Source organism: Pogona vitticeps, chromosome 7, assembly GCF_051106095.1.
Source record: "Pogona vitticeps strain Pit_001003342236 chromosome 7, PviZW2.1, whole genome shotgun sequence".
In the NCBI taxonomy this organism is placed as follows: domain Eukaryota; kingdom Metazoa; phylum Chordata; class Lepidosauria; order Squamata; family Agamidae; genus Pogona; species Pogona vitticeps.
In genome coordinates, this window is record NC_135789.1 from 2,962,521 (window position 1) to 2,984,002 (window position 21,482).

At 49.9% G+C, this 21,482-nt stretch overlaps 1 protein-coding gene across 4 annotated transcripts in view; it reads left to right on the top strand.

The window, feature by feature from the left end:
• Positions 1–888: 888 nt before the first annotated feature.
• Positions 889–21,482, top strand: part of CLSTN1 (calsyntenin 1) — a 52,138-nt gene continuing 31,544 nt past the window's right edge. For all 4 annotated transcript variants that reach the window (XM_072977578.2, XM_072977580.2, XM_072977579.2 and 1 more), the window contains exon 1: positions 889–1,099. In XM_072977578.2, the coding sequence (XP_072833679.2) occupies positions 1,027–1,099 (73 nt within the window). In that variant the 5' untranslated portion in view covers positions 889–1,026. The remainder of the gene's footprint in view (positions 1,100–21,482) is intronic.

The window sequence follows — 21,482 nt, forward strand, 5'->3', positions numbered from 1 at the left end:
CTCGGCCCCCTTCGTCTTCAGGATTCAAGTACAGAAGCCAAGGCAACAGCAACAACGGTAATGATGATGGTCACAGTAAAATAGGCAGTCCATTAGTCTCGGCTTGGGGATAGTTTGCATGGCTCACCCTAGCTTTCTGTGTTAATAAGAACATGACAAAATATACTGTATAGTAGTATATACTAGCAAATATACAGTACTACTGTAGTAGTACATATATCTTTTATATTAGGGTTACCAATACATAGTAGCAAAAGAAAGAAAAGAAACAAAATAACCACGACATGGTGATGATGATGATGGATGATGATGATGGCACATGGAGCACATCGCATCTTTTTTTAATAACAGGTGGTCCAATGCTGCACAATAGCAGCAGGCGACGCTGCTACTAGTCCCAGTCGTCATCCTCACCATCATCCTAACACTCTCCCTCGCTCTCTCTGCCCCCCCCCCCCGTTCTGGGCAAATGGTCCTCCTCCTGCGCTGCTGCTGCTGCAGCCGAGTTGGTTTCTTCTTCCCCCCCCAGCCCCCGAATGGTTCCTCCCTCCGCGCCCGCTTCGCCTCCCCCCCTCTCCCTTCCCCTCGTTGGTTTCTCCCCCTTCCCTCGCCTAGCAACCGGTGCGGGAGGAGGAGGAGCGGCGAGCGGCCGAGGCGCCGCCATCTTAGCTCGCTTGGCAGCCGCGCCGGGCTGAGGAGGAGGCGGAGGAGGAGGAGGTGGAGGCAATCCGGCGGCGGGGCTGCTGGAGGCGGCTGGCCGGGCGGGAGCCGGCGGGGCTGGGCTGGACGGGGCAACGGCGGCGGCAGCAGTAGCTCCTCCTCTTGCCCCCTACATCCACCAACACTCCTTTTTATTATTATTATTATTATTAAATTTGAATTGGGGGGTGGGCGGGTTAAGGGGCTAGGCTCTTTCCCCCCCCCGCCGCCTCGGGCGTCTTTTTCTCTTCCCGTCCGGTCCCGGGGGTCGGTGGGGAACGGTCCGCGGAGAAGCCCCCCCCCTCCAGCTTGCCCGGCCCAGCCGCGATGCTCCTCTCCCCGCTGGCCCCCGCCTGCCTCCTGGCGGCGCTGCTCTGCGCAGGGGCCCGGGCTGCCCGAGGTAAGAAAGGCTCCCCCCCCCCGGGGTCGAGGGGTCCGGGCGGTGGGGTGGCGATGGGCGGTGGGGGTGGAGGGGTGTCCCGTTGCAAGGTGGGGTCCCCTACGGGGTAAGAGGTGTGTGTGCGTGTGTGTGTGCGTGGGTGGGTGGGGGTTGCAGGTGATTTGCAAAAAAAAAGGTTGGGGTCGGTCTCTTTGCAAAAAGGTGTTTTTGCAAAACAAATAAATGGGTGCAATGCTACATTGGAGGGGGGCTCCTGATCGCCTCTCGTTCTTCCTTGATGATGATGCCTTTGGTTATCTTTGGGGGGGGCGGCTGCCCGCCTCGTATGGCCGACCTCCCCGGGGCTGGCTCCGGATTCGGACGTGCCTCGTCTCGCTCGGAGCCCGGCGGGTCTGAAAGGCGGCTTCTCCCGCAGCCTGGCTTGCCTGCCTCTTCGGTGGGGGGGGGGGGGAAGAGAAGAGGTTGCATAAGGCTGCCCCTATTGCAGTGGGGAGCTCCTTCCTCCTCCGGTGACCCCTGAGGGGTGTGTGTGTGGGGGGGTCTCTGCGGGTCGTGGGGCAAACGCGATTCCCAGCTGCCAGCCCTGGGCCCACCGAAGTGGGAGCAAACCCCCCCCCTCCCGTGGAGCTCGGTGGGATTTCCTTCCAACTTGTCCAGGGTGTGAACGGGCACCCTTTGCAACGATGCAACATAACGCGCGTGTGTGTGTGTGCATGCACACGAACCATATTGTGGTCAATCAGCAGGGTCGCATTTCTTCTGTCGTAAGGGATAATTTAATAGCCTATTGTTCAAGAAGGCGACACAGGCTTTCCGATCTCCCAGTCCGCGATGTTGATCTGGTGCATGCCTTAATTCGATGTAAAACATGCATTGCTTCCTAATGATGTAATGGGTTGTGATCGATATTGGTGCTTAGCGTTGCATTCACGTGTAACAGTTGTGTCGTTATCTGTTTCTCTTAACGGCATTAGTGTCATAATGTTTCATTAATGTGTTTAGTGGGTGGTTTATTAAGAATATGAGGCTGCATTAATCCTGGGGTATTACAGCGGTATGTGTGGCATGGTAGCAATACATACACTATAATAATACAACACTAACGGTCTGTTAAGTAAGACCGGTGTTGAGAACTGCATTATTCAGTGACTACGGTATACAATCCTCTGGTCTTCTAAAACCGTGCAACGTTTCTGCTCCTCATCTTACAGAATGTCAGAACCATTGTTTTGCTCTTTAATCATGTCAGTTAATATTCTGCTAGGGGCGACTTTTTCCTTCTGTACCTCCACCGGCTGTAAATCTTCACGGATGGGGTATTTGGGTCCCTAACTTAATTCGCCTCCTCTTTCCAACCTTGCAACGACTCCACAACCTTGCTTTTTTAAATGGAGCACCCCACTCTCTTCCTGTGTAGCTTTTTAATGTATCTTTTGGGACCGTGAAAACGGCAGAGCCATCACCGTTCCGTAATCCGGCAACGCCTGTGTCCAGGGCAGGACTCTTTGCCTTATGTTTGTTTACAAATAGACATGATTATTAGGGTGCCTCTGTTTAATTTTCTCCCTTTCCCACTGTCTCACTCCCTGACCGTTCAGGAGGCCTCTTCTGATGCATCCTTCCCGAATCCGGGTACCGTGTCCCTCAAATGGCCACCCCTTCGTCCATTTTTCCCGTACTACCCTCCCCACCCATGACAGCTAATGTTTTCACATGATTTGCTCCTCTTGCTTTCCCTCCGTTTTGCCCCGTTTCATGCAGGAGCGCTCGGTGAACTTGCACCTTCTCTGCCCGGATGCTCCAGACAATCTGCCCCCCCTCTCCATAATAAAAAGAGGGAGGGTCTTACCAGCCCTCCTCTTTCTCCTCCACTTTGGTTTCTTTGCCCGTGCAGCACCGAGCACCCTCCAGATCTGTGGGACAACAGCTCCCATCAGCCTCAGCCCAGAAGGAAGGATGGGAGTTGAGGCTCCAGACCTCTGAAGTACAAAGGGTAGCTCTAGACCATAAATCACTCTCTGCAAAACATGTTTTTTTTAATCGTTGCATTATTTCCCATTTCTCGCTTAAGGGAATTATTCTTCTCCCCTTAAACTTGGCTTGGCAGCATTGAACAACCTTTCCCCCAACTAGAGGGGGTGTGTGGGGAGGGAGAGGGAGATTCCTCCCTCATCATCCTGACCTTAAAGGAATAAATCACCCATACAGCGTGGGCCTTCATGATATGGTAATACAGCCTTTACCGCAATGCCCTTATAGGCAAGGAGGAAGCGGCCTGCTTTCTCCTTGCCATTAAAAAAAAAAATTTAATCGCTGGTACCCCATCTGATCCACTGCTGGGGTTAAACCCATCTCCTCCACTCTCCTCCCGTCCATGCAGCCTGGACGCCGCTGGTCCTCCCCTACATGTCTGCCCATACATTAATCTCCTTTCCCCCCTATAGGGGATTTAACTCGTCCTAATCCCGTCCCCCAAATGAGGTACCCTCTTGCGTCCGGATCATGGGGCAAAAGGGGGCGGCAACTGCCTCCTCGGGGTTTTCTTATCCCTTCTGGTTTAAACAGGTAGCGCTGCGTATATTAAGAGCAGATGGCCAAAGCCTCTGTGTGTGTGTGTCCTTTCTGGAAGGTGACAGGAATACGTCCCTAAGTATAAAGCAGGGGTGGGGGAGAGAGCAGACGGTGCTGCTGCGGTCCACAGCAGAGAGATGCTATTAAGGAGAGGACCAGGAGGTAATGTTTTCATGGCACCTGCGTGAACTTTTCTCCTCCTTTATTTCGTACTCTGTGTTTTACTCCAACACAGTCTTTTAAAAAAAGCACACACCCTCTTCTCCCCCCCCCGTCCAAGAGGAAAAAAATCCCTCTGCTTTTCCTGGCTCTGTTGTGTAGGACATAGTAGTGACCCATTTGACAGCTTGACTCCAGACAGATTCTCCAACCCGCTCCCCCTCCCCACCCTTTCTCAAGCAAGAGCTTTAAGCCCTTCTCGGCCATAGAGGGTGGAGGAGCTGGTGATGATGACGATGATGATGCTTAGGAGTGTGTCTCCCTCCCCCTCTCTGATGGAAATGGAGGGCTGGTTCTGCTGTGTGTCCCCCGTGAGCTACTTTGGGCTCCGAATAGGGGTGAGCAGAGAAGATGGGGGGCCCTGGGGTTACACAGCTGCTGCTTTCGTGCACCCCAGTGGTGCCGCAGCGGGCCAGGCACCGTTGCGTATACAGGCACACACTTTGTTGTTCTGTTATGTAAATCCTTCCTCATTTCTCCCCACTTCGTTTCTTTTAAATCCCAGCCCTTTTCCCTTGGCCCCCTTGGAGGAAAAGGTTAAACCTCGCCATTGCCAGAAGCCTCGTGCCCTCGCTCTTCCCCCTCGCCTCTTTCAAACGCTGCTTGGAAGTGGTTTTCCCTGGGTTTGCCCGCTTCCTCACAGGGGTGACATTTTAGGGGGTGGAAATTGCTTTTTAGCTCGCCAGCTATGAATAGATGCGAGAAATCAGACACTGCATTGATTCCCCGGGAACCTTCCTCCTTGCTGATTTCACCAGAAATGCTGTGGGGAGGGGAGGCAGGTCCCATTGTGGGGTTTAGGATTTGCAAAATGGTTCTTTGAAGCCCAGGCTTCCAAACTCGTTATCTTAACCTATATTTTGTCCCCCCCCCAAGATGGCCCAGGTAACGTTAGGTTGTCCATCAGTAATCTGTGCAGAAGGGAGCGAACCTTTCTGTCACCGGTAGAAGTGATTCATTTTCGTCCCAGGGAAGCAAGATTTTTTTTCCTTATGTCCTTCAAAATGAGTTGTCTAGCTCAGCGGGGTGGATAGCGGCAGCGAGGAAGAAACGCTTGGCTGCAAAGTCAGGGGTCGGAAGTTTAATGCTTCCCAGTATGGCCTTGCGCAAACTCCATTATCTCGGAGTGCCCCCAGAAGAAGGGAACGGTAAACAACTTTGGAAGATCTTATATCAAGAAAACCCTGGGAAAGGGTTGCAATTAAATTAGAATTGACACGGGGGGGGGGCTTGATTATTAGTCGGTAGCAACAAAACCAGTAACAAGTTTCGTGGTCAGTTATAAGGCCATCCCATGTCCGAGGGCACCAGGCTTCTCGTCTGACGAAGTGGACTGTAGTCCATGAGCCTTTATGCTGTAAGATAGTGGTTCCCCAACCTTGGGCCTCCAGATGTCCTTGGACTTCAACTCCCAGAAATCCTAGCCAGCAGCGGTGGTGGTGAAGGCTTCTGGGAGTTGTAGTCCAAGAATATCTGGAGGCCCAAGGTTGGGGACCACTGAGTCGTCCTATGCATTGAGATGCCACATGGTTGTTGATCCCTGTTCTACATCGGTGGGTCTGTGTAGCACAGCCAAATCTGCTCTGCAGGTCCCCAGCCCAGACTTAATTCCCTTCAGGCAAGCTCTGACTGCCTGGGTAGGGTTTTTAAATAGACTGCTGTACTTCACTGCTTTAAATGTGTTTTTGATGTTGCTTTGGGTAACCGTCTTTTAGTGTGGCATCTGTTTGATCCTTTATTTAGTCTTTGCATCCTTGCAGCTTTTAGCTCAAAAAGGTTGTCTTTTAATGATGTAAGCCGCCTTGGGTCCTTTTCAAGGGCAACGGCAGGGTAAAAAAATATTTCAAATAAATCATTCTGAATATATTGTAGAACTTCTGCTAGCAGCAGTCAGCATGCATGTTTAATTATGTGCTTAGCTTTGGTGATGAGACACTAGCATGGTGTTCTCCATGAAAGGGAGCAGATGTAATAAAACAGGGACACGTCCCAGAAAACTATTCTGTTACTCATTACGGAAGAGGTTCGTGGGGGGAAGAGAGTTGAGAATAAATTTCATGAGCTCAGGTACTGAAAAAGGCAGACCTTGGCTCCCTAGAAGAGTTTGGAGATACAGGTATATAAGTTTTAGTAGTTTTCATTTCCACCAGGTCTTTTGTATGGGTAATGAGCCTTAATTGTCTATGCATGGCCCCCAGGTCAGCATTACAAAAGGAAAAAAATGTGACAATATATTGTTACTGGAAAAATCCCGGATCCCTCCCACATATTGGGTGGACTGTCACTGTGGTGTGGGTACATAGCAGTAAGGATGATGATGAAGTCCTTATAATAAAGAAATCTTGATGTGTTGACCGTGAAAGTTCTGGCTCTACACTGTTGCTCTCTGGTGATATGATGTGGAGGGTCATTTATGCTTGGTTGTCTGGGAATAATCAGTAAATAGCAACTGGAGAGTGGAGGCCAATTGGAATTTCCCAGCGGAAAGTGTTGGAAAGCTTGTGTGTGTGTGAGTATTGTGGGGGAGTTGACTTCCACCAGCACTCACCATATATTTATTATGCCATAAAGTAAGGCACATATGAACCACGTGCATGGAAGGTGAACTACCAAGGATTTCTCTGTGGACTAGTGACTTTTGTGGGCTTATTATCTTCAAGGCCAGAATGTGCCCTGTCTCCTTTAGTTTGCAAGTTAATTCAGTGACTTCATGTTAACAGCCGATGTGGTGTGGTCAGTGAGCAATTTGGACAGAGTGGCGGATTGAGTCGTAGACTGTAACTTGGAAGATCTGGGTTCTAATCACTGTAGAGCCATGAAACTGAAATTGTAAAGAGACAATCATCATCATAATTGCTATCACCTTAGAAGAGCAGAGCTGGAAGGGACCAAGACGAAAGCCAAGGAGTCATTTTATTTGACAGTTAAAATGTAAATATTTATTGGACCACAAGTACCATATTTTTCTGTGTATAAGATGCCCCCATGTATAAGACTCCCCCCACTTTTCTAATCCAAAATTAAGAAATCTAAGTGGGGCTTAGCAAATGCAAGGGGAAAGGGATCAAAGCGCTGCAGGATCGCTTTGATCCCTGCTTTCCCCTCCACTTGTTTTTGTTCTCTCCTCAGCTTATTTCCGTGTATAATACGACCCTCAATTTTTAGTCTAAAGAATTTAGACAAAAGTATAGTCTTATACATGGAAAAATGTGATACTTTTTTCTCTTACCATTGACCTGCTTCGGAAGAAATGTAAAGGTGTTAGGTTTTATATCCTCTGTCTGTCTGTCTGTCTGTCTGTCTGTCTGTCTCTCTCTCTCTCTCTCTCTTTCCCACTGGTTATTCTATTTATTGCTAACCCGGAAGCGCTACAAGCTCTTTTGGGACAAAGAGAATCAAGATTGACTAGGATTTTCCACTTCACTGTTTAGCATCCTTTTGGGCCAGCGCTGTTTTCCTACGGATTTCCTATGGATTATACTCCGATTCAGTGTCTGTACTTAAAAATATTGGGTGCGGGAGACTGCTTGTTTAAACTCGGAGGTTTCATTGGTGGTTCCTGTAGGTACTTAAGCCTTTGTTCGGCTGACATGTCAGCAGCTGTGTTCAGGAATGCAGGGGAGAACTGCTGATTTAAGATGGGAAGCTTGGCCCCTGGCATTATGTTTTTTAATCCTGGGAATTAACTGGATGGAGCCATGGAATATTTTACGGCTTCCAGTGTTGGCCCTTCTGTTTTGTTTTCTGGGCACCATACCTAGAATGGGGTTCAGCCATGGCTTCGCAGCTTGAGACCTTGCTGAAGAAGACCCTGTGAAGGCTACGCAGGTGGATTTAAATGACCGGCTGGGTTTGTACGCTTTCCGATGGACACCTGTGAGGCTCCCAAGGTGGAAGCCATGGTTGGAGTGCCGCTGCTCTTGAAGAATAGCAGCCAGACACAGACTTCCCCCCCACCATCCCCACCGCGACGGGAAGAGAAAGGAGTGGGGACCCCTGACTGGGGAGCAGAATGCGGCGGATCCCTCACCCTAAACAAAGGGGTAGACACCCGTGACTTAGAGGAGGACATGAAGGGGTTAAGAATTGCCCGCGAAACGGGACGGCCTCAGGCGGGAAAGAGGGAGGAGGAGATAGAGGCGGGGATGGGGGATATAAGGGGGAGACCAAGGGATATTCCGGGCGGTTGGGAGTGGGTGTGGATGGAGGATCCGTGGACCCACAAATGGGAACAAGTCCGGGTGCCACATGAAGAGGCAGAGAAGCGCCGACAGCTCGGGTTGAAGCCCCGTCCGTCTTACTGGGGTGAGACGGAGGCGAGAGAGTGGCGTAGGAAACTCAGGGAAGAGAGGGAGGCGGTGGCCCGAGAGCTGGAAAGGAAACGCCAATGGCACATCTCCGAACTGAGGAAACTGGGGGGCTACCCAGGCCCTGGGGCTACACCATAGAAGATGGGTCCTCATGGGACGGTTGGAGCGGAGACGAGGAGACCCTTCCCTTGATCTCCTTGGAAGAAGAAGTGAACCCTGGACCAGGACCTGTGCCGCCTTCAACAGGTCCCTGGAACCCAGAGAACTCTAACCCTTTTGTACACAGTTTATGGACCCCTCCCAAACCGAACCCGGGTCTCCAGACGTCTCTTAACCCGTTTATGGGAATTGTCAATGAAGATGTTAAGGTTGAAATAAACACGTTGCCGTTTGATTTGCCACAAGAGTCTCGTCCGTTTATTGGAGAAGGGACAGCCCGCCTACACGAACCCTCACATATTGGCGCCCAACGCGGGGGGCTGTCTGCCATGCAAGAAACGGAACGATGGATACGACAAATAACGGAAGGGCAAGAAGCATTGATGAAACAACTGGCAGATCAACAGAAGCTCATCATAGATCAACTAAGCAGAACGCAAATAGGGTCGTCGGCCAAGACGCCAGCTGCGGAAGGAAGAGGGGCAATCGCACACCGCCCACCGATCAAACTCCAAAAGATGGGTCCCCAAGACGACCCGGCGGCGTTCCTGAATATATTTGAACGAGTGGCGGTGTCAGCGCAATGGCCAAAGGACCAGTGGGCTCTAATTGTCACACCTTACCTGACAGGCTTGCCTCAGGAGATAGTGGACACGTTAGACCCAGAAGACGCAGGGGACTATGAAAAGGTCAAAACAGCGATCCTCAACACACTGAATCTGAATGAGGAGGCCTACCGTAGACGATTTAGGGAATTGCGACTGAAGCCGGGCATACACCCGCGGACGGTGGCGCAAAAGATGCGGGTAAACGCTACGAGATGGGTACAACCGAAGGGAAAAACGGCAGAACAGGTGTTAGAATTAATAATACTGGAACAATTGGTATCAACATTGAGCTCCGGACCCAGGAACTGGGTAGTGAAACACAAACCCACATCGGTAGAGGGCGCTGTGACGTTACTAGAGGACTATCTAGGAGCAGAAGATCCATGGTCAAATCGCCCTGCAGCAGGGGGAGAGAAACCCCGGAGCAAGGACAAGATGGCGGAGACGGTAAACGCAGGAGCTCCACGAGGAACCCCGATGGCGACTCCGAAAAAACAGGGCCCCGACCGTGTCGAGTATGTGAACCCAACCGGGTCACGGATCCCTCGCCCGACGATCACGACCGACCCGGCGAAAAGCAAGCTAGCCCCCACCTGGAACCAGGGGAAAGAGAAAATGACCGCCTGCTTCGGCTGTGGCCAGTTCGGCCACATCCGGAAATTCTGCCCCGCCGAAGAATATGCGTGGGCCAACATCTATGCGAACGCTGCTAAGGTGGGTGAGAAGTTCCATCCCGGGTGGGTGGTGACTGCCGAGGTTAACGGACAGAGGAAAAGGGCCCTAATAGACACCGGGTGCACCCGATCCCTGGTACGAGAACTAGAGGGACCGAGACTGGGGGAAACGGTGGTAGTAAGGTGCATCCACGGGGACGCCAAAGAATATGATACGGCCAGGGCAAACGTGACTATCGGGACCCAGGAGGCCATCTTGGAAGTAGGAGTCGTTCCAGGCTTAACCCGTGAGATGTTGTTGGGCAGGGACTGGCCAGGCCTGGAGGACCTGGCGCGGCGAGCAGAGGACGGACTGGTTGGCGAACGAGAAGAGGGAGAAGGGGAAGGAGAGATAATGCAGTTGTCCAGAGATCAAGTAAGGGGCCTGCAACAAGATGATCCTTCCCTAAGGCCTTGTTTCCAAAAAGCCTACCCTGAAGGGGAAACCCCAGTGAATGGGGAAGGGTTTGAGGTGCGACGAGGACTGCTGTATCAGATACGAAGAGGGGAACAGGGGGAGGAGTCAACCCTGGTAGTCCCCGACCACTTGAGGAGCTGGGTAATGCACTGGGCCCACGATTTGCCAGTGGCCGGTCATTTGGCCGCACAGAAAACGTTGGCCCGCATCCGCCAAAGGTTCTTTTGGCCAGACATGGTGAAGCACGTGGAAGATTATTGTAAATCATGTCCCAAATGCCAGCTAACGCAACCTAAGACTGGCCCGGGGGCGGGCCTGGTACCCATGCCGTTGGTGGATAGGCCCTTTGACCGTATTGCCATGGACATTGTGGGACCCCTTACCAAGTCGGAAGGGGGACATCAGTACGTGTTGGTGATAATTGACTATGCGACGAGATACCCAGAGGCCCTCCCTTTGAGGTCAACAACGGCGAAAGTGCTGGCCAAAGAGCTTTTGGGGGTGTTTTCGAGGGTGGGATTCCCAAAGGAGGTGCTAACGGACCAGGGAACCAATTTCATGAGCTTAACGTTTAAGCAAATGTGGGAACTATTAGGGGTCAAGCCCCTCCGGACTTCCATTTATCATCCCCAGGCCAACGGATTGGTGGAAAGGTTCAACCGGACTCTGAAGGGGATGTTGAGAAGGGTGGCGATGGAACACCCCAAGAAATGGCATATGTTTGTTAACCCTCTAATGTTTGCAGTACGGGAAGCCCCTCAGTCTTCGACGGGCTTCTCGCCATTTGAATTGTTGTACGGGAGGAAACCTAGGGGGGTGCTGGACCTCATCCGAGAAAAGTGGGAGGAGGGCGAAGATGCTTCACGGAATGCCCTGCAGCAAATAGTAGAGATGAGGAATAATTTGAAATTGGCCTGGGAGGTGGCTCAAGAGAATCTGGCCCAAGCACAGGGAAAACAGAAAGAGCGTTATGATAGGAAAGTGAAACTTAGAGAATTCGAAGCTGGACAAAGGGTATTAGTGTTGCTGCCGACTGAGACTTCTAAATTTCTGGCGAAATGGCACGGGCCGTATGAGGTGGTGAAACGGCTCAGTGAAGTAGATTACGAAGTGGAAACCCCAGATAGGAAAAAGAAAAGGCAGGTTTTTCACGTAAATCTACTAAAAGCGTGGGTAGACCGTGAATGCTTCTTCGATGGAGAGACGGATGAGGAATTGGGGCCAGAAGTAAGCCAAATGCAGGAGGATGAAGAAATCATTGTGGGCAAACTCCTGAACCCCGTCCAGAAGGAGCAAGCCCTATCCTTGAAAGATGAATTTCCCCAGGTGTTCTCAAAGATTCCGGGTCAAACGAATTTGGTAGAACACCATATCGAAACTGACCCCGGGGTGGTGGTAAGGGAGAACGGTAGAACGTGGCCCCACCACGTGAAGGCCTTAATAGAAAAGGAAGTAGAAGACATGTTAAGTATTGGGGTTATAGAACCCGCTAAGGGCCCCTGGCGCAGCTTTCCCGTCATTGTACCCAAACCCGACGGGTCCCTCCGGTTCTGTGTCGATTTTAGAAAAGTTAATGCGGTCTCAAAGTTTGATGCGTATCCCATGCCCAAGGTGGGAGACTTGCTAGATAAATTAGGGAATGCCCGGTACCTGAGTTCGATCGATTTAACTAAAGGATATTGGCAAATTCCGGTGAGAGCCCAAGATAGAGAGAAGACGGCCTTTTGCACCCCTAAGGGGCTCTTCCAATTCGTTAAAATGCCCTTCGGGCTACATGGGGCGGCCGCGACCTTCCAGAGGCTTATGGATCGGTTGTTAGACTCGCAAAGGGACTGGGCTGCGGCATATATAGATGATATCATTGTTTTTAGCACCAGTTGGGAAGAACACCTAACCCACTTACGGAGGGTCTTCAAAGAGTTGAGGAAGGCCGGCCTAACCGTCAACCCCAAGAAATGCAAAATTGGCGTAGACAAGGTGGAATACCTGGGCTTCAGGGTAGGACAAGGAGAGGTACAGCCGCAGGAGGAAAAGGTGACCAAGATTTCGCAATGGTATAAGCCACGGACTAAGAAGGAGGTACAGCAATTCCTGGGCCTGATTGGCTATTACAGGCAGTTCATACCCCAGTTCGCATCCATAGCTGCCCCACTCACGGACCTCACCAGAAAAGGGGCTTCAGTTAAAGTGAAGTGGGGACCGGCCCAAGAAAGGGCTTTCGAGACCTTGAAGGGGATCATATGTGAACTGCCCATACGATTCTCCCCGGATTTCAGCTATCCCTTCATCCTCTTCACTGATGCTTCGGATAGAGGTTTAGGGGCGGTATTGTCCCAGGTTAGGGAAGGTAAGGAATATCCTATTCTATATTTGAGCCGGAAGTTGAAACCCCGAGAAGAAAGATACGCGGTTATAGAAAAAGAGGCGCTAGCCATAAGGTGGGCCACCCACACTCTGAAGTACTATCTCCAGGGAGCCCCCTTCACCTTGGTAACAGACCATGCCCCCTTACAGTGGTTAAACCGTATGAAGGAAACGAACCCCAGGCTTACCCGCTGGTATCTAGCGTTACAACCCTATTCTTTCAAGGTCCAATACCGTAAGGGTAAGGAACACTCTAACGTAGATTATTTTTCCCGGCAGGGTCCGTGGGCGCGGAGCGAGGAAGAGCGTGCGGCACTCTCGGATGGGGGGGTATGTGAGGCTCCCAAGGTGGAAGCCATGGTTGGAGTGCCGCTGCTCTTGAAGAATAGCAGCCAGACACAGACTTCCCCCCCACCATCCCCACCGCGACGGGAAGAGAAAGGAGTGGGGACCCCTGACTGGGGAGCAGAATGCGGCGGATCCCTCACCCTAAACAAAGGGGTAGACACCCGTGACTTAGAGGAGGACATGAAGGGGTTAAGAATTGCCCGCGAAACGGGACGGCCTCAGGCGGGAAAGAGGGAGGAGGAGATAGAGGCGGGGATGGGGGATATAAGGGGGAGACCAAGGGATATTCCGGGCGGTTGGGAGTGGGTGTGGATGGAGGATCCGTGGACCCACAAATGGGAACAAGTCCGGGTGCCACATGAAGAGGCAGAGAAGCGCCGACAGCTCGGGTTGAAGCCCCGTCCGTCTTACTGGGGTGAGACGGAGGCGAGAGAGTGGCGTAGGAAACTCAGGGAAGAGAGGGAGGCGGTGGCCCGAGAGCTGGAAAGGAAACGCCAATGGCACATCTCCGAACTGAGGAAACTGGGGGGCTACCCAGGCCCTGGGGCTACACCATAGAAGATGGGTCCTCATGGGACGGTTGGAGCGGAGACGAGGAGACCCTTCCCTTGATCTCCTTGGAAGAAGAAGTGAACCCTGGACCAGGACCTGTGCCGCCTTCAACAGGTCCCTGGAACCCAGAGAACTCTAACCCTTTTGTACACAGTTTATGGACCCCTCCCAAACCGAACCCGGGTCTCCAGACGTCTCTTAACCCGTTTATGGGAATTGTCAATGAAGATGTTAAGGTTGAAATAAACACGTTGCCGTTTGATTTGCCACAAGAGTCTCGTCCGTTTATTGGAGAAGGGACAGCCCGCCTACACGAACCCTCACAACACCCCACCCCCAGTGTTAGTTGCTTCGTGGCGACAAAAGCACATCAACTCAGGCCGGGTTCTGTTGTTTTGCTGTTTTGTTCCTTCGTTGTTATTATTTTTTTGGTGCAGCAGGAACACGGCTGGAGCGTGCTCATGTTTTGCCCTGGGGAACTTTTCCTTAAAATGCCTTTTAACAGGGCAGAGGGTGCGCCTCCTCCTTTTCAATCCATAGCGCTCCCAAAGTAGTTGGTAAGAAAGGTGATCTGTAACTCTGTCCCCATATGCAACGGCTTGCGATGCAGCCCTAGGCAAACAAAACATTTGCTGGCGTACACCTAGGTGAGTCACTTCCAGCCTAGGGAGAGAGAGAAACAAATGTTTGTCAAAGCGTTAAATGCCTTGTCAGCTGGGAAGGATGCTTGATCACCACGGCCGACTAGGCGGAGATAGTCTAAGTCATTGGTGAAAACCCCCAGAGGAGGGGGACCTTGGGGTCCCCAGAGGTTCTTGGACTACAACTCCCAGAAGCCTTCACCCCCTCACTGTGCTGGCCAGGATTTCTGGGAGTTGTAGTCCAAGAACCTCGGGGGGGGGCACGGTCTTCGGTGATTTCCCTACAGGTGATTGTGTTTCCTTGAACTGTGTATTGATGTATAGCATGCATACCTTTTTGCTGTCCTTGCAAAGACTGTCAGAATGGTTTACATAGCCAGAAAGCCCGAACCAGGTCTTCTGTGCTGAAACACAGCCCCCCCCAGACTTAAGGGTGGGGTATCTGGCTGTTGTTCTTGCGCCCCAGCCCCCAGAAGCCTTGACCGTTGTCCGTGCTAACTAGGGCTTCTGGGAGGAGCTGTCCAAGAACATTGAGAGGACCACCGTCCTCAAAAGACAACAGAACAGTCATGAACAAGAGAAAAGATGCAGAGGGGAAAAGGGAACAAGGATGAGTAGGCATAGGTTTTGAATGTGCTACTCTAATGAACAGATTTAGTGCTGTTCATAATACACTGGCTCGATAGTTAATTAGTTTATGTCTCTGGCTGCAGAGCCAGAGGTTGGGAGTTCGATTCCCCCACTGGGAGAAGAGCCAGCCTGGGTGGCCTTGGGCCAGCTGCACCATCTCCAGGGCGCCCTCTGTAGGAAGGGAAGGGGAGAAACACCTCTGAGTCAGAATTCACTTGACGGCTCGTGGTTGTTGTTATTCATGGTGCAACGCAGTCAGACGTTGTTAAATCTTCTCCTCACGACCACCTAGAATCAAGGCAGTCCAAGGCGAGGGTGAGCCAAAAACTGCTGATTTGCCAGGTGATCAAGTCAGGTGCTCTGTGGCTTCTTATTTCTCCCTCTTCATCATCACAGCAGAGGCTGTTGCTGGATGGGAGAGGAAAAACCCGCTCCAACTAGACCTTAATTTATAAACCAAGTGTTTGGCTGCAAAGAAAAAAAATCCCAATAGCCTGCTGTTGGGAAGGACAGTCAGCTCTGTGATGTCCCTTTGGAAGTATATTTGATGGAGCCGAGTTGATAAAACGGCTGTAAAGGAGAAGCAGTCGCTTTCCTTGGTCAGGGCAGAGAGTTAAAACCATGCCATCTTCCGTTGATAAACGAGATAATTGATAAATCATGTTGAAGTTAAGTGGTGGCTTATAGATCGGGCAGGGCACTGGGGAGACGTTGCCAATTCAGGGAGCTCGGCCAGCGCCTGCCTTTTAAACTATAAAACATTATGGCCATAAAACCTTTCTGGTAACCGTATGCAGGAAGTTACTGTTGATTTTGGAGCCGTTTATGGGGTTTCCGGGGGTGGAATATTGCTTAAACCTGACCGCACTTGTGTTATCCGTAGAAGTTCGTCTGCAAAAGATGGAAGATGTGCATTTGAGCAGATGTTGCAGCGAAGCCTGGACGAGTTTGTGCTCTACCTGTCTGGAGCAGCCTTCAAAATTCTGGGTATTCTGGGATGTAAAACGCGGGCTCGCAACCTCTACTTTGTTCCGTAAAACCGGATGAGATGCTTAGGAGGGACTTTCAAATGGAGATCTGTCGATGGTGGTGCCTTTTTCCTCTGGCAAACAGAGATGGGTGTTTTTGCCATGTGCTGGCTCTTAGTGTCTGGGTACACGTTCCCCCCCCCCCCACAACCAGTGAGTTAGGCAGTGCTGTCAGCTACGTGCCTGAAGGCAGTCGGGAGCCCTTCCCCAGCTCCGTCTTCCCTGCTTGAAATAGATGTAACTAAAGCAGACAAAGGATAAGTAGTAAGTTAAAGGGGAAGATAAAGAGGAGGGCAACGTGCCATATGAGGGGAGGCAAGCCTGTACTTTTCAGCTGTTCTGGACTCCCCAGCCTTCCTCGGCCAGGCACCTGGGAGTTGTAGTCCAAAATATCTTGAGGACACTAGGTTACCGTTCACATAGGGTAGCACAGATGACATTGTAAAGGTGTGTTTGTGCTCCCATCTTTCAACCTATGGAATGCACGTTCAAATCTAACATGGAAGTCAGAGAGGGACATGTGTGTGGCCTTCTCTTGGCACTCACTGGTCCTGTTTCATGCCAAGGTGAGACCAGCCATGCTCAACTTGAATTCCAAGCCTGCCCATGTATAATTCACTGGTTCGCCTTGGGGGAGTCGGGCTCTTCTCTCCCAGCTCACACATTGCCCTGAGCTGCTCTTCTTCTGAGCAGCTTGGATGAAGGAGGATGTCCGTGAAGAAGATGCCCGGATTCCAGGCTCTTCCCTGAACAACCGCGGGGCCTTCCAGATGTTTTAGAGCAGCAGGCTCCTCTCCATGGATTGAGGGCGGTTTAGGGCTGATGGGAGGCCCGGGCCAGAAAACATCTGAAGGGCCACGGTGGCTCACCCTTGCCCTTTAATGGCAGAAAGAGGTGGAGGGGACTTTGAGGGAGGTGGGATGGTTCAGTTTACGGAAACAGCCCCGCCTTTGATCCTGCATCCCTGCAGACGGATGCGCAGGGAGGCATGATCCTCAATAAGAGGCACTGTTGAATGAATGAAGCAGGCCCCGAGAGGATCCTTTGGCAAAGCGGAGTGCCGTTTTCGACGTGCCATTTTGCAAGATGGAGACCGTTCTGCGAGGGAAATGGAGCCGGAGCGGTGGGGTTTCTCTCTTCTGGCCCATTGGCAAATCGATCGCAGGGGGTGAAATGACATCCTCATCCTCTGCCGGTAAAGCTAGGATTCCAACCCGCTTGACCCTTGGAAGCCGTCCAGTATTTCAAGCTATCAATAATAGTTTTGCCTCTCAGGCTTTTTTTTTTTTAAAGGCAAATGACTGTGATCTTTTTCGCCCAGAACACTTTGGCTGATGTGATCTGTTCCCCACCACCAAATACGTGATTTAGTCTTAATTGCAGAATGTACGTGTGTGTGTGTGTGTTTCATAAAACAGGGGTTTTTTTTTTCTTCCCCTCTTTAATCTCCCAGATCTATTTTGGCAACAAAAACCATAGCATTTCAGCTGGTATGTCACATTAAGAATGTATTTATTATCCCTTCTGAGGGAGAAACCTGTGCCATTGACAGAACCTGGTTAATCTAACGTGCTTTGTGTCTGAGAAAATTGTGTTTTTTTTTTGAGGGGTCGGGGTGATCGGTGCCACGTAAAACAAATAGAAGCAATTTGTCTTCTTTCACAGGGGTGGGCCTAGACTCTTCCATACCCGAAAAGTTATGTTCTTTCTTGATTTAAGGCTGGCTGGTATCTCGCATACAGAATTTGATTTTGTTTGTTACGTTTATAATACCCGCTTCCCCCTAGCGAGCTCTAGGTAGCATCCCTCATCTCCCTTCTTTATCCTGTGATACAGGCCAGGCTGAGATACCACCACATGCTCAAGGTCGTCAAATAACAAACCAGGTTATGATTTGTTAAATTGTGGCTTCTTGTTTCACTGCCTTTTTGCAAACCTACCATGGTTTGTTCCCAAGCTGCTAATCGCCACAAGAGACCACGGTTTGCTTTTGTGCTGGTGAACTCTACGCGTTGGTAGGTCTGATCCCAAATTTCTTGTCTCGCCCCTGTCTTGTTTCCCAAGATGCCTGCCTGCCCGAAACAGAAGCTTAATGGGTGAGAAAACAAACCAGAACTTGGGAAACAAACTGTAATTTGCTTTTTGTCATCAGCAATGCAGGGTTTTGTTTGTTTGTTTGTTTGTTTGTTTGTTTGTTTGTTTGTTTGTTTGTTTTTGCTAGACAAGCCATGGTTATTATAATCCATGGATTAGCTGCTTAAGTGAACATGCCCATTGTGTGAGACTAATAGAAAGATTTTGTCTCAACTAGGGTCTGAATCTAGTGGATCTGCCGAAATTTATGTTCCTTGACATCTGCTTGAATTCTGAGCTCTGTAGGAGAGCTGGTGCTTTCGATCCCCCTTCCTTTCACAAAGAATTTCTCAAGAAAGCCTGTTTTTTTGGTTTTAAACAGATCTCTGGTCTTTACCATTGCGTTTAATAGTTGCTTTCTTCTAATAACGTCACATTTAATTTTTTTTTCTGTCAGCGCTTTGTCATCTTCAATTTGCATTCAGAAATCACTGACTTCATCACAGATATTTAAGTTACTCACGGCACACTGCTGGCCAGAAAAGGGTAAAGACCAACCAATTTTGATTTTACAAATACCTGTTCATCATGACCCTCTAGGGCTGATCATTACTCATCCCAAGCAATTAAGCCAGCGGCTGTAATAAGGTTGCCCCATGGCCTTGTGTCTCGTTTAATACGTTCCTTTTTTAAAATATGCCTTTGTTTGGTCAGGTTGTCTTTTCGCTGTTTTCCGAACTCGCTCTCTCACCCCACACATTCATCATCTGCCCCCCCACACAAACAAACTGGTAAATAAAGTCTTTGAGAAGAAAGCTACGCCTTCCATTCCTCAAGTCTGGAATGGGCTTTCAAAACTGTCAATGCCAAACGAATTTTTTCAGCTGCGGTGGCTTGGAGTGCGAAGGAATGTTCTCTCCCTCTGCGGGATTAAATGTGAGCCAGGAGGTAATGCTGTCGCATCTTATCCTAGGATTTGCAGCTGATTCCAGCAGGGTCTCTGGAAGGAATGACAGAATATTGTATTTCAAGAAAACCAACAGAACTCATCCTTGCTTATGGGGTGGCAGATTAAGGGTGGCTAAGTGCTTCTGTTAACGGCTTTGGCTATCGTATTCTTGCTAAACGATGCAACAACCATCATATAGATCGGGAGAAGATATTTGCGGCGGCGGGGGGGGGGAGGAAAGGCAGGAAAACTCCCACACGGATTCACTGCCTTTTCTTGTGAAAATGCCAAGACACATTGGGGTAATCTGAATCTTTCTTTCGCCGTGCACCTCGCTTCTGGGTGCAGTACTGAGATCTTAGGGTTGAGGCCATGGCATCAAAGCGGGATGGGTTTGATTTAAAAAACACAATTTAAATTTTTTAAATCAGATTTCTGTCCCCCCTCCGATGATTTAAATCAGTTTGATTTAAAAAAAAAAAACCGTCCACACCATTGATTGTTATCCACCCTGCATTAAAAAAAAAATCCATGGTTTCACTCCAGTTAGCCAACCCAAGTAGATTGGGCTCCTTAAACTGGTGTAGATCTCGTGGATTCAGTGGGTCCACTGTAGTTGGAGTTTCAAGTTGGCCATAGGCCATGATGAAGGCGTCGTGTGATGATCTTGCTCCATCGAGGGCGAGGGTGACACACACACCCCAGATTTTGTTGGACTGCAGCCCCCGGCTTCCTCACCGTGGTCTCTGCTGGCCTGGGACCCGGGGCAACATCCAGAGGGGGCTCCCCTTGTCCCAACTCTTAGTGAGAAGATGCGGTCTGCAGAAAGGCCAGTGTTTCCTCCCAGTCCTTGATGCATGCATCCGTCCCACGAGATGTACCATCTTGTCTGTTGGCCGGAATGTGTGGTGTTCCTCAGGGACGGTCCTTCTTTTCCATCCCTCGTTCTCTGTATTGAGATGAGGGTCAGACAACTCCACTGTGATTCCTGCCACTCTTTCTCTCTCCCCCCAAATGTTTGCTTCAATATCCTGTTTCCAAGCAAAATTGTGAACGACAATATCCTGTTTTCCAAGCAAAATGTGCTTGAAAGACTAACCGGCCGATCCTTTCTGAGCATACTTGTTTAATACACTTACCTGTGGATTTTACTTGACTTCTTGCAAAATTTCATTAGAGCTTTGCAAAATGTCTCGCTTTGTTGCTCTGCTGGAATTTGAATCTGTTTAAAATGCTTGTATTCATTGACACGTACCAGCAGGCCTTATACGGGAGGATGGTTCTTCCTCATCTTGAATCAATGGGGAAGATTAGGCTGGAAATGTAATAATTCTGGCCACCAAAAAACCAAACTTTTACCTTGATCATGCCTTACATAAGAAGCTACGTTAGGCTGAAGTTTAAATTTGATATCTTTTTGTTCTTAGAACCTAGAACATTATAATTAACTTACTTGATAGTAATATCCAGATGCATTTTAACAGGCTTTCTGTGGAAAACATCCGAGAGGGGAAAAAAAGAATTAATCCAATTTCAGTAGTGCACACGCACACACAAAAATCTGGTTCCTTAAAATTCATTATCTCTTCTGAAAAGCACTTAATCATATTAACCTCCCTGGAAGATGGCTTATTAATCAAACTGTAAGACCAAGATAAGAGTTTCTACATAATAGGGAATTGTTCCAGCGTTCTCCTGTAGGTAACTTCGACCGAGATAATTTGTCATGTGGAAAAAAAATGCCCTGTCATTGGCACATTTGTGCGTTAATGACATAAAAGAATAGAAGTCCCTTCTTCAAAGTGACTCTTCTTGAGGGCTTAACTGCTGTTGTTCATAGTGGGAGGACAGGAGACATTCCCCCCTGCTCTCCGTCACTCGTTTTAATTCGTCTTGTCAAATCCCCGGTTCTGGGGATGGGAACTTAGAAACCCACATGGCGTTTGGCGCTTCCAGATGTACACCAGAGAAGCCATGATTTTTGGGATCTCAGCGGTGCAGCTTGTGTTCCCATCACCAGCCATTTCTATAAGGTCTGGAACTTGACGCCCTGCCAGGCCACGTGGGGTTGGCAAATCCACTTCAAGGGCCCTGTTCTTTCTGTGGCTGCAGCTCAGCATGCCTGGATCGAATAGACTTTTTTTGGGGGGGGGGAACGTTCTGTTTGCTTACCGTAACTCTTAAGTAACCATCCTGGTGTTGGTGGGGATCCCAAGCCTTGTATTTGAGAAAAATAAGTTCTCATCATCACTTAGGCCAAGGTCTTCGTTTTAGCTGACCCGTCGTTGGCAGGGTTTGATGTTGCTCTTGTACCTTCTTGATGACTTTGCTGGCAGGGAAGCGGAACACTCTTGCCGAAGCAGGTGGTAGAATTGGCCGTGGTTTCTGGGAGTTAAAAGTCCCAAAACATCTGGAGTGATGGAAGAGGAGGTGAGACGTCTGGGCCGTTTGCCCGGGAACAGAAGGGCTTGTGAGCTCAGTTCTGTCAGACTGAGACCTCAACCTTCTTGTCTGCTTCTCTGGCACTGTAGTATGCCATGCATGCCTTGTGGCGCAGTGGTCAAACTGCAAGACTGCAGCCAAGACTGTGCTCACGACCTGGGTTCCATGCCAAGTCACTCGCTCAAGGTTCACTCAGCCTTCCCTCCTTCCAAGGTCGGTAAAATGTGTAGCCTGCATAATTAATTTGTCAGCTGTTACTCCTATTCAGAAAACCATTGCCAGGATTGAAACTTTTCCCTCTCATGCCTCTCATGTACTGGGTGTCTTGGTTTTTGTGTGTGTGGAATGGGCAAAGAGA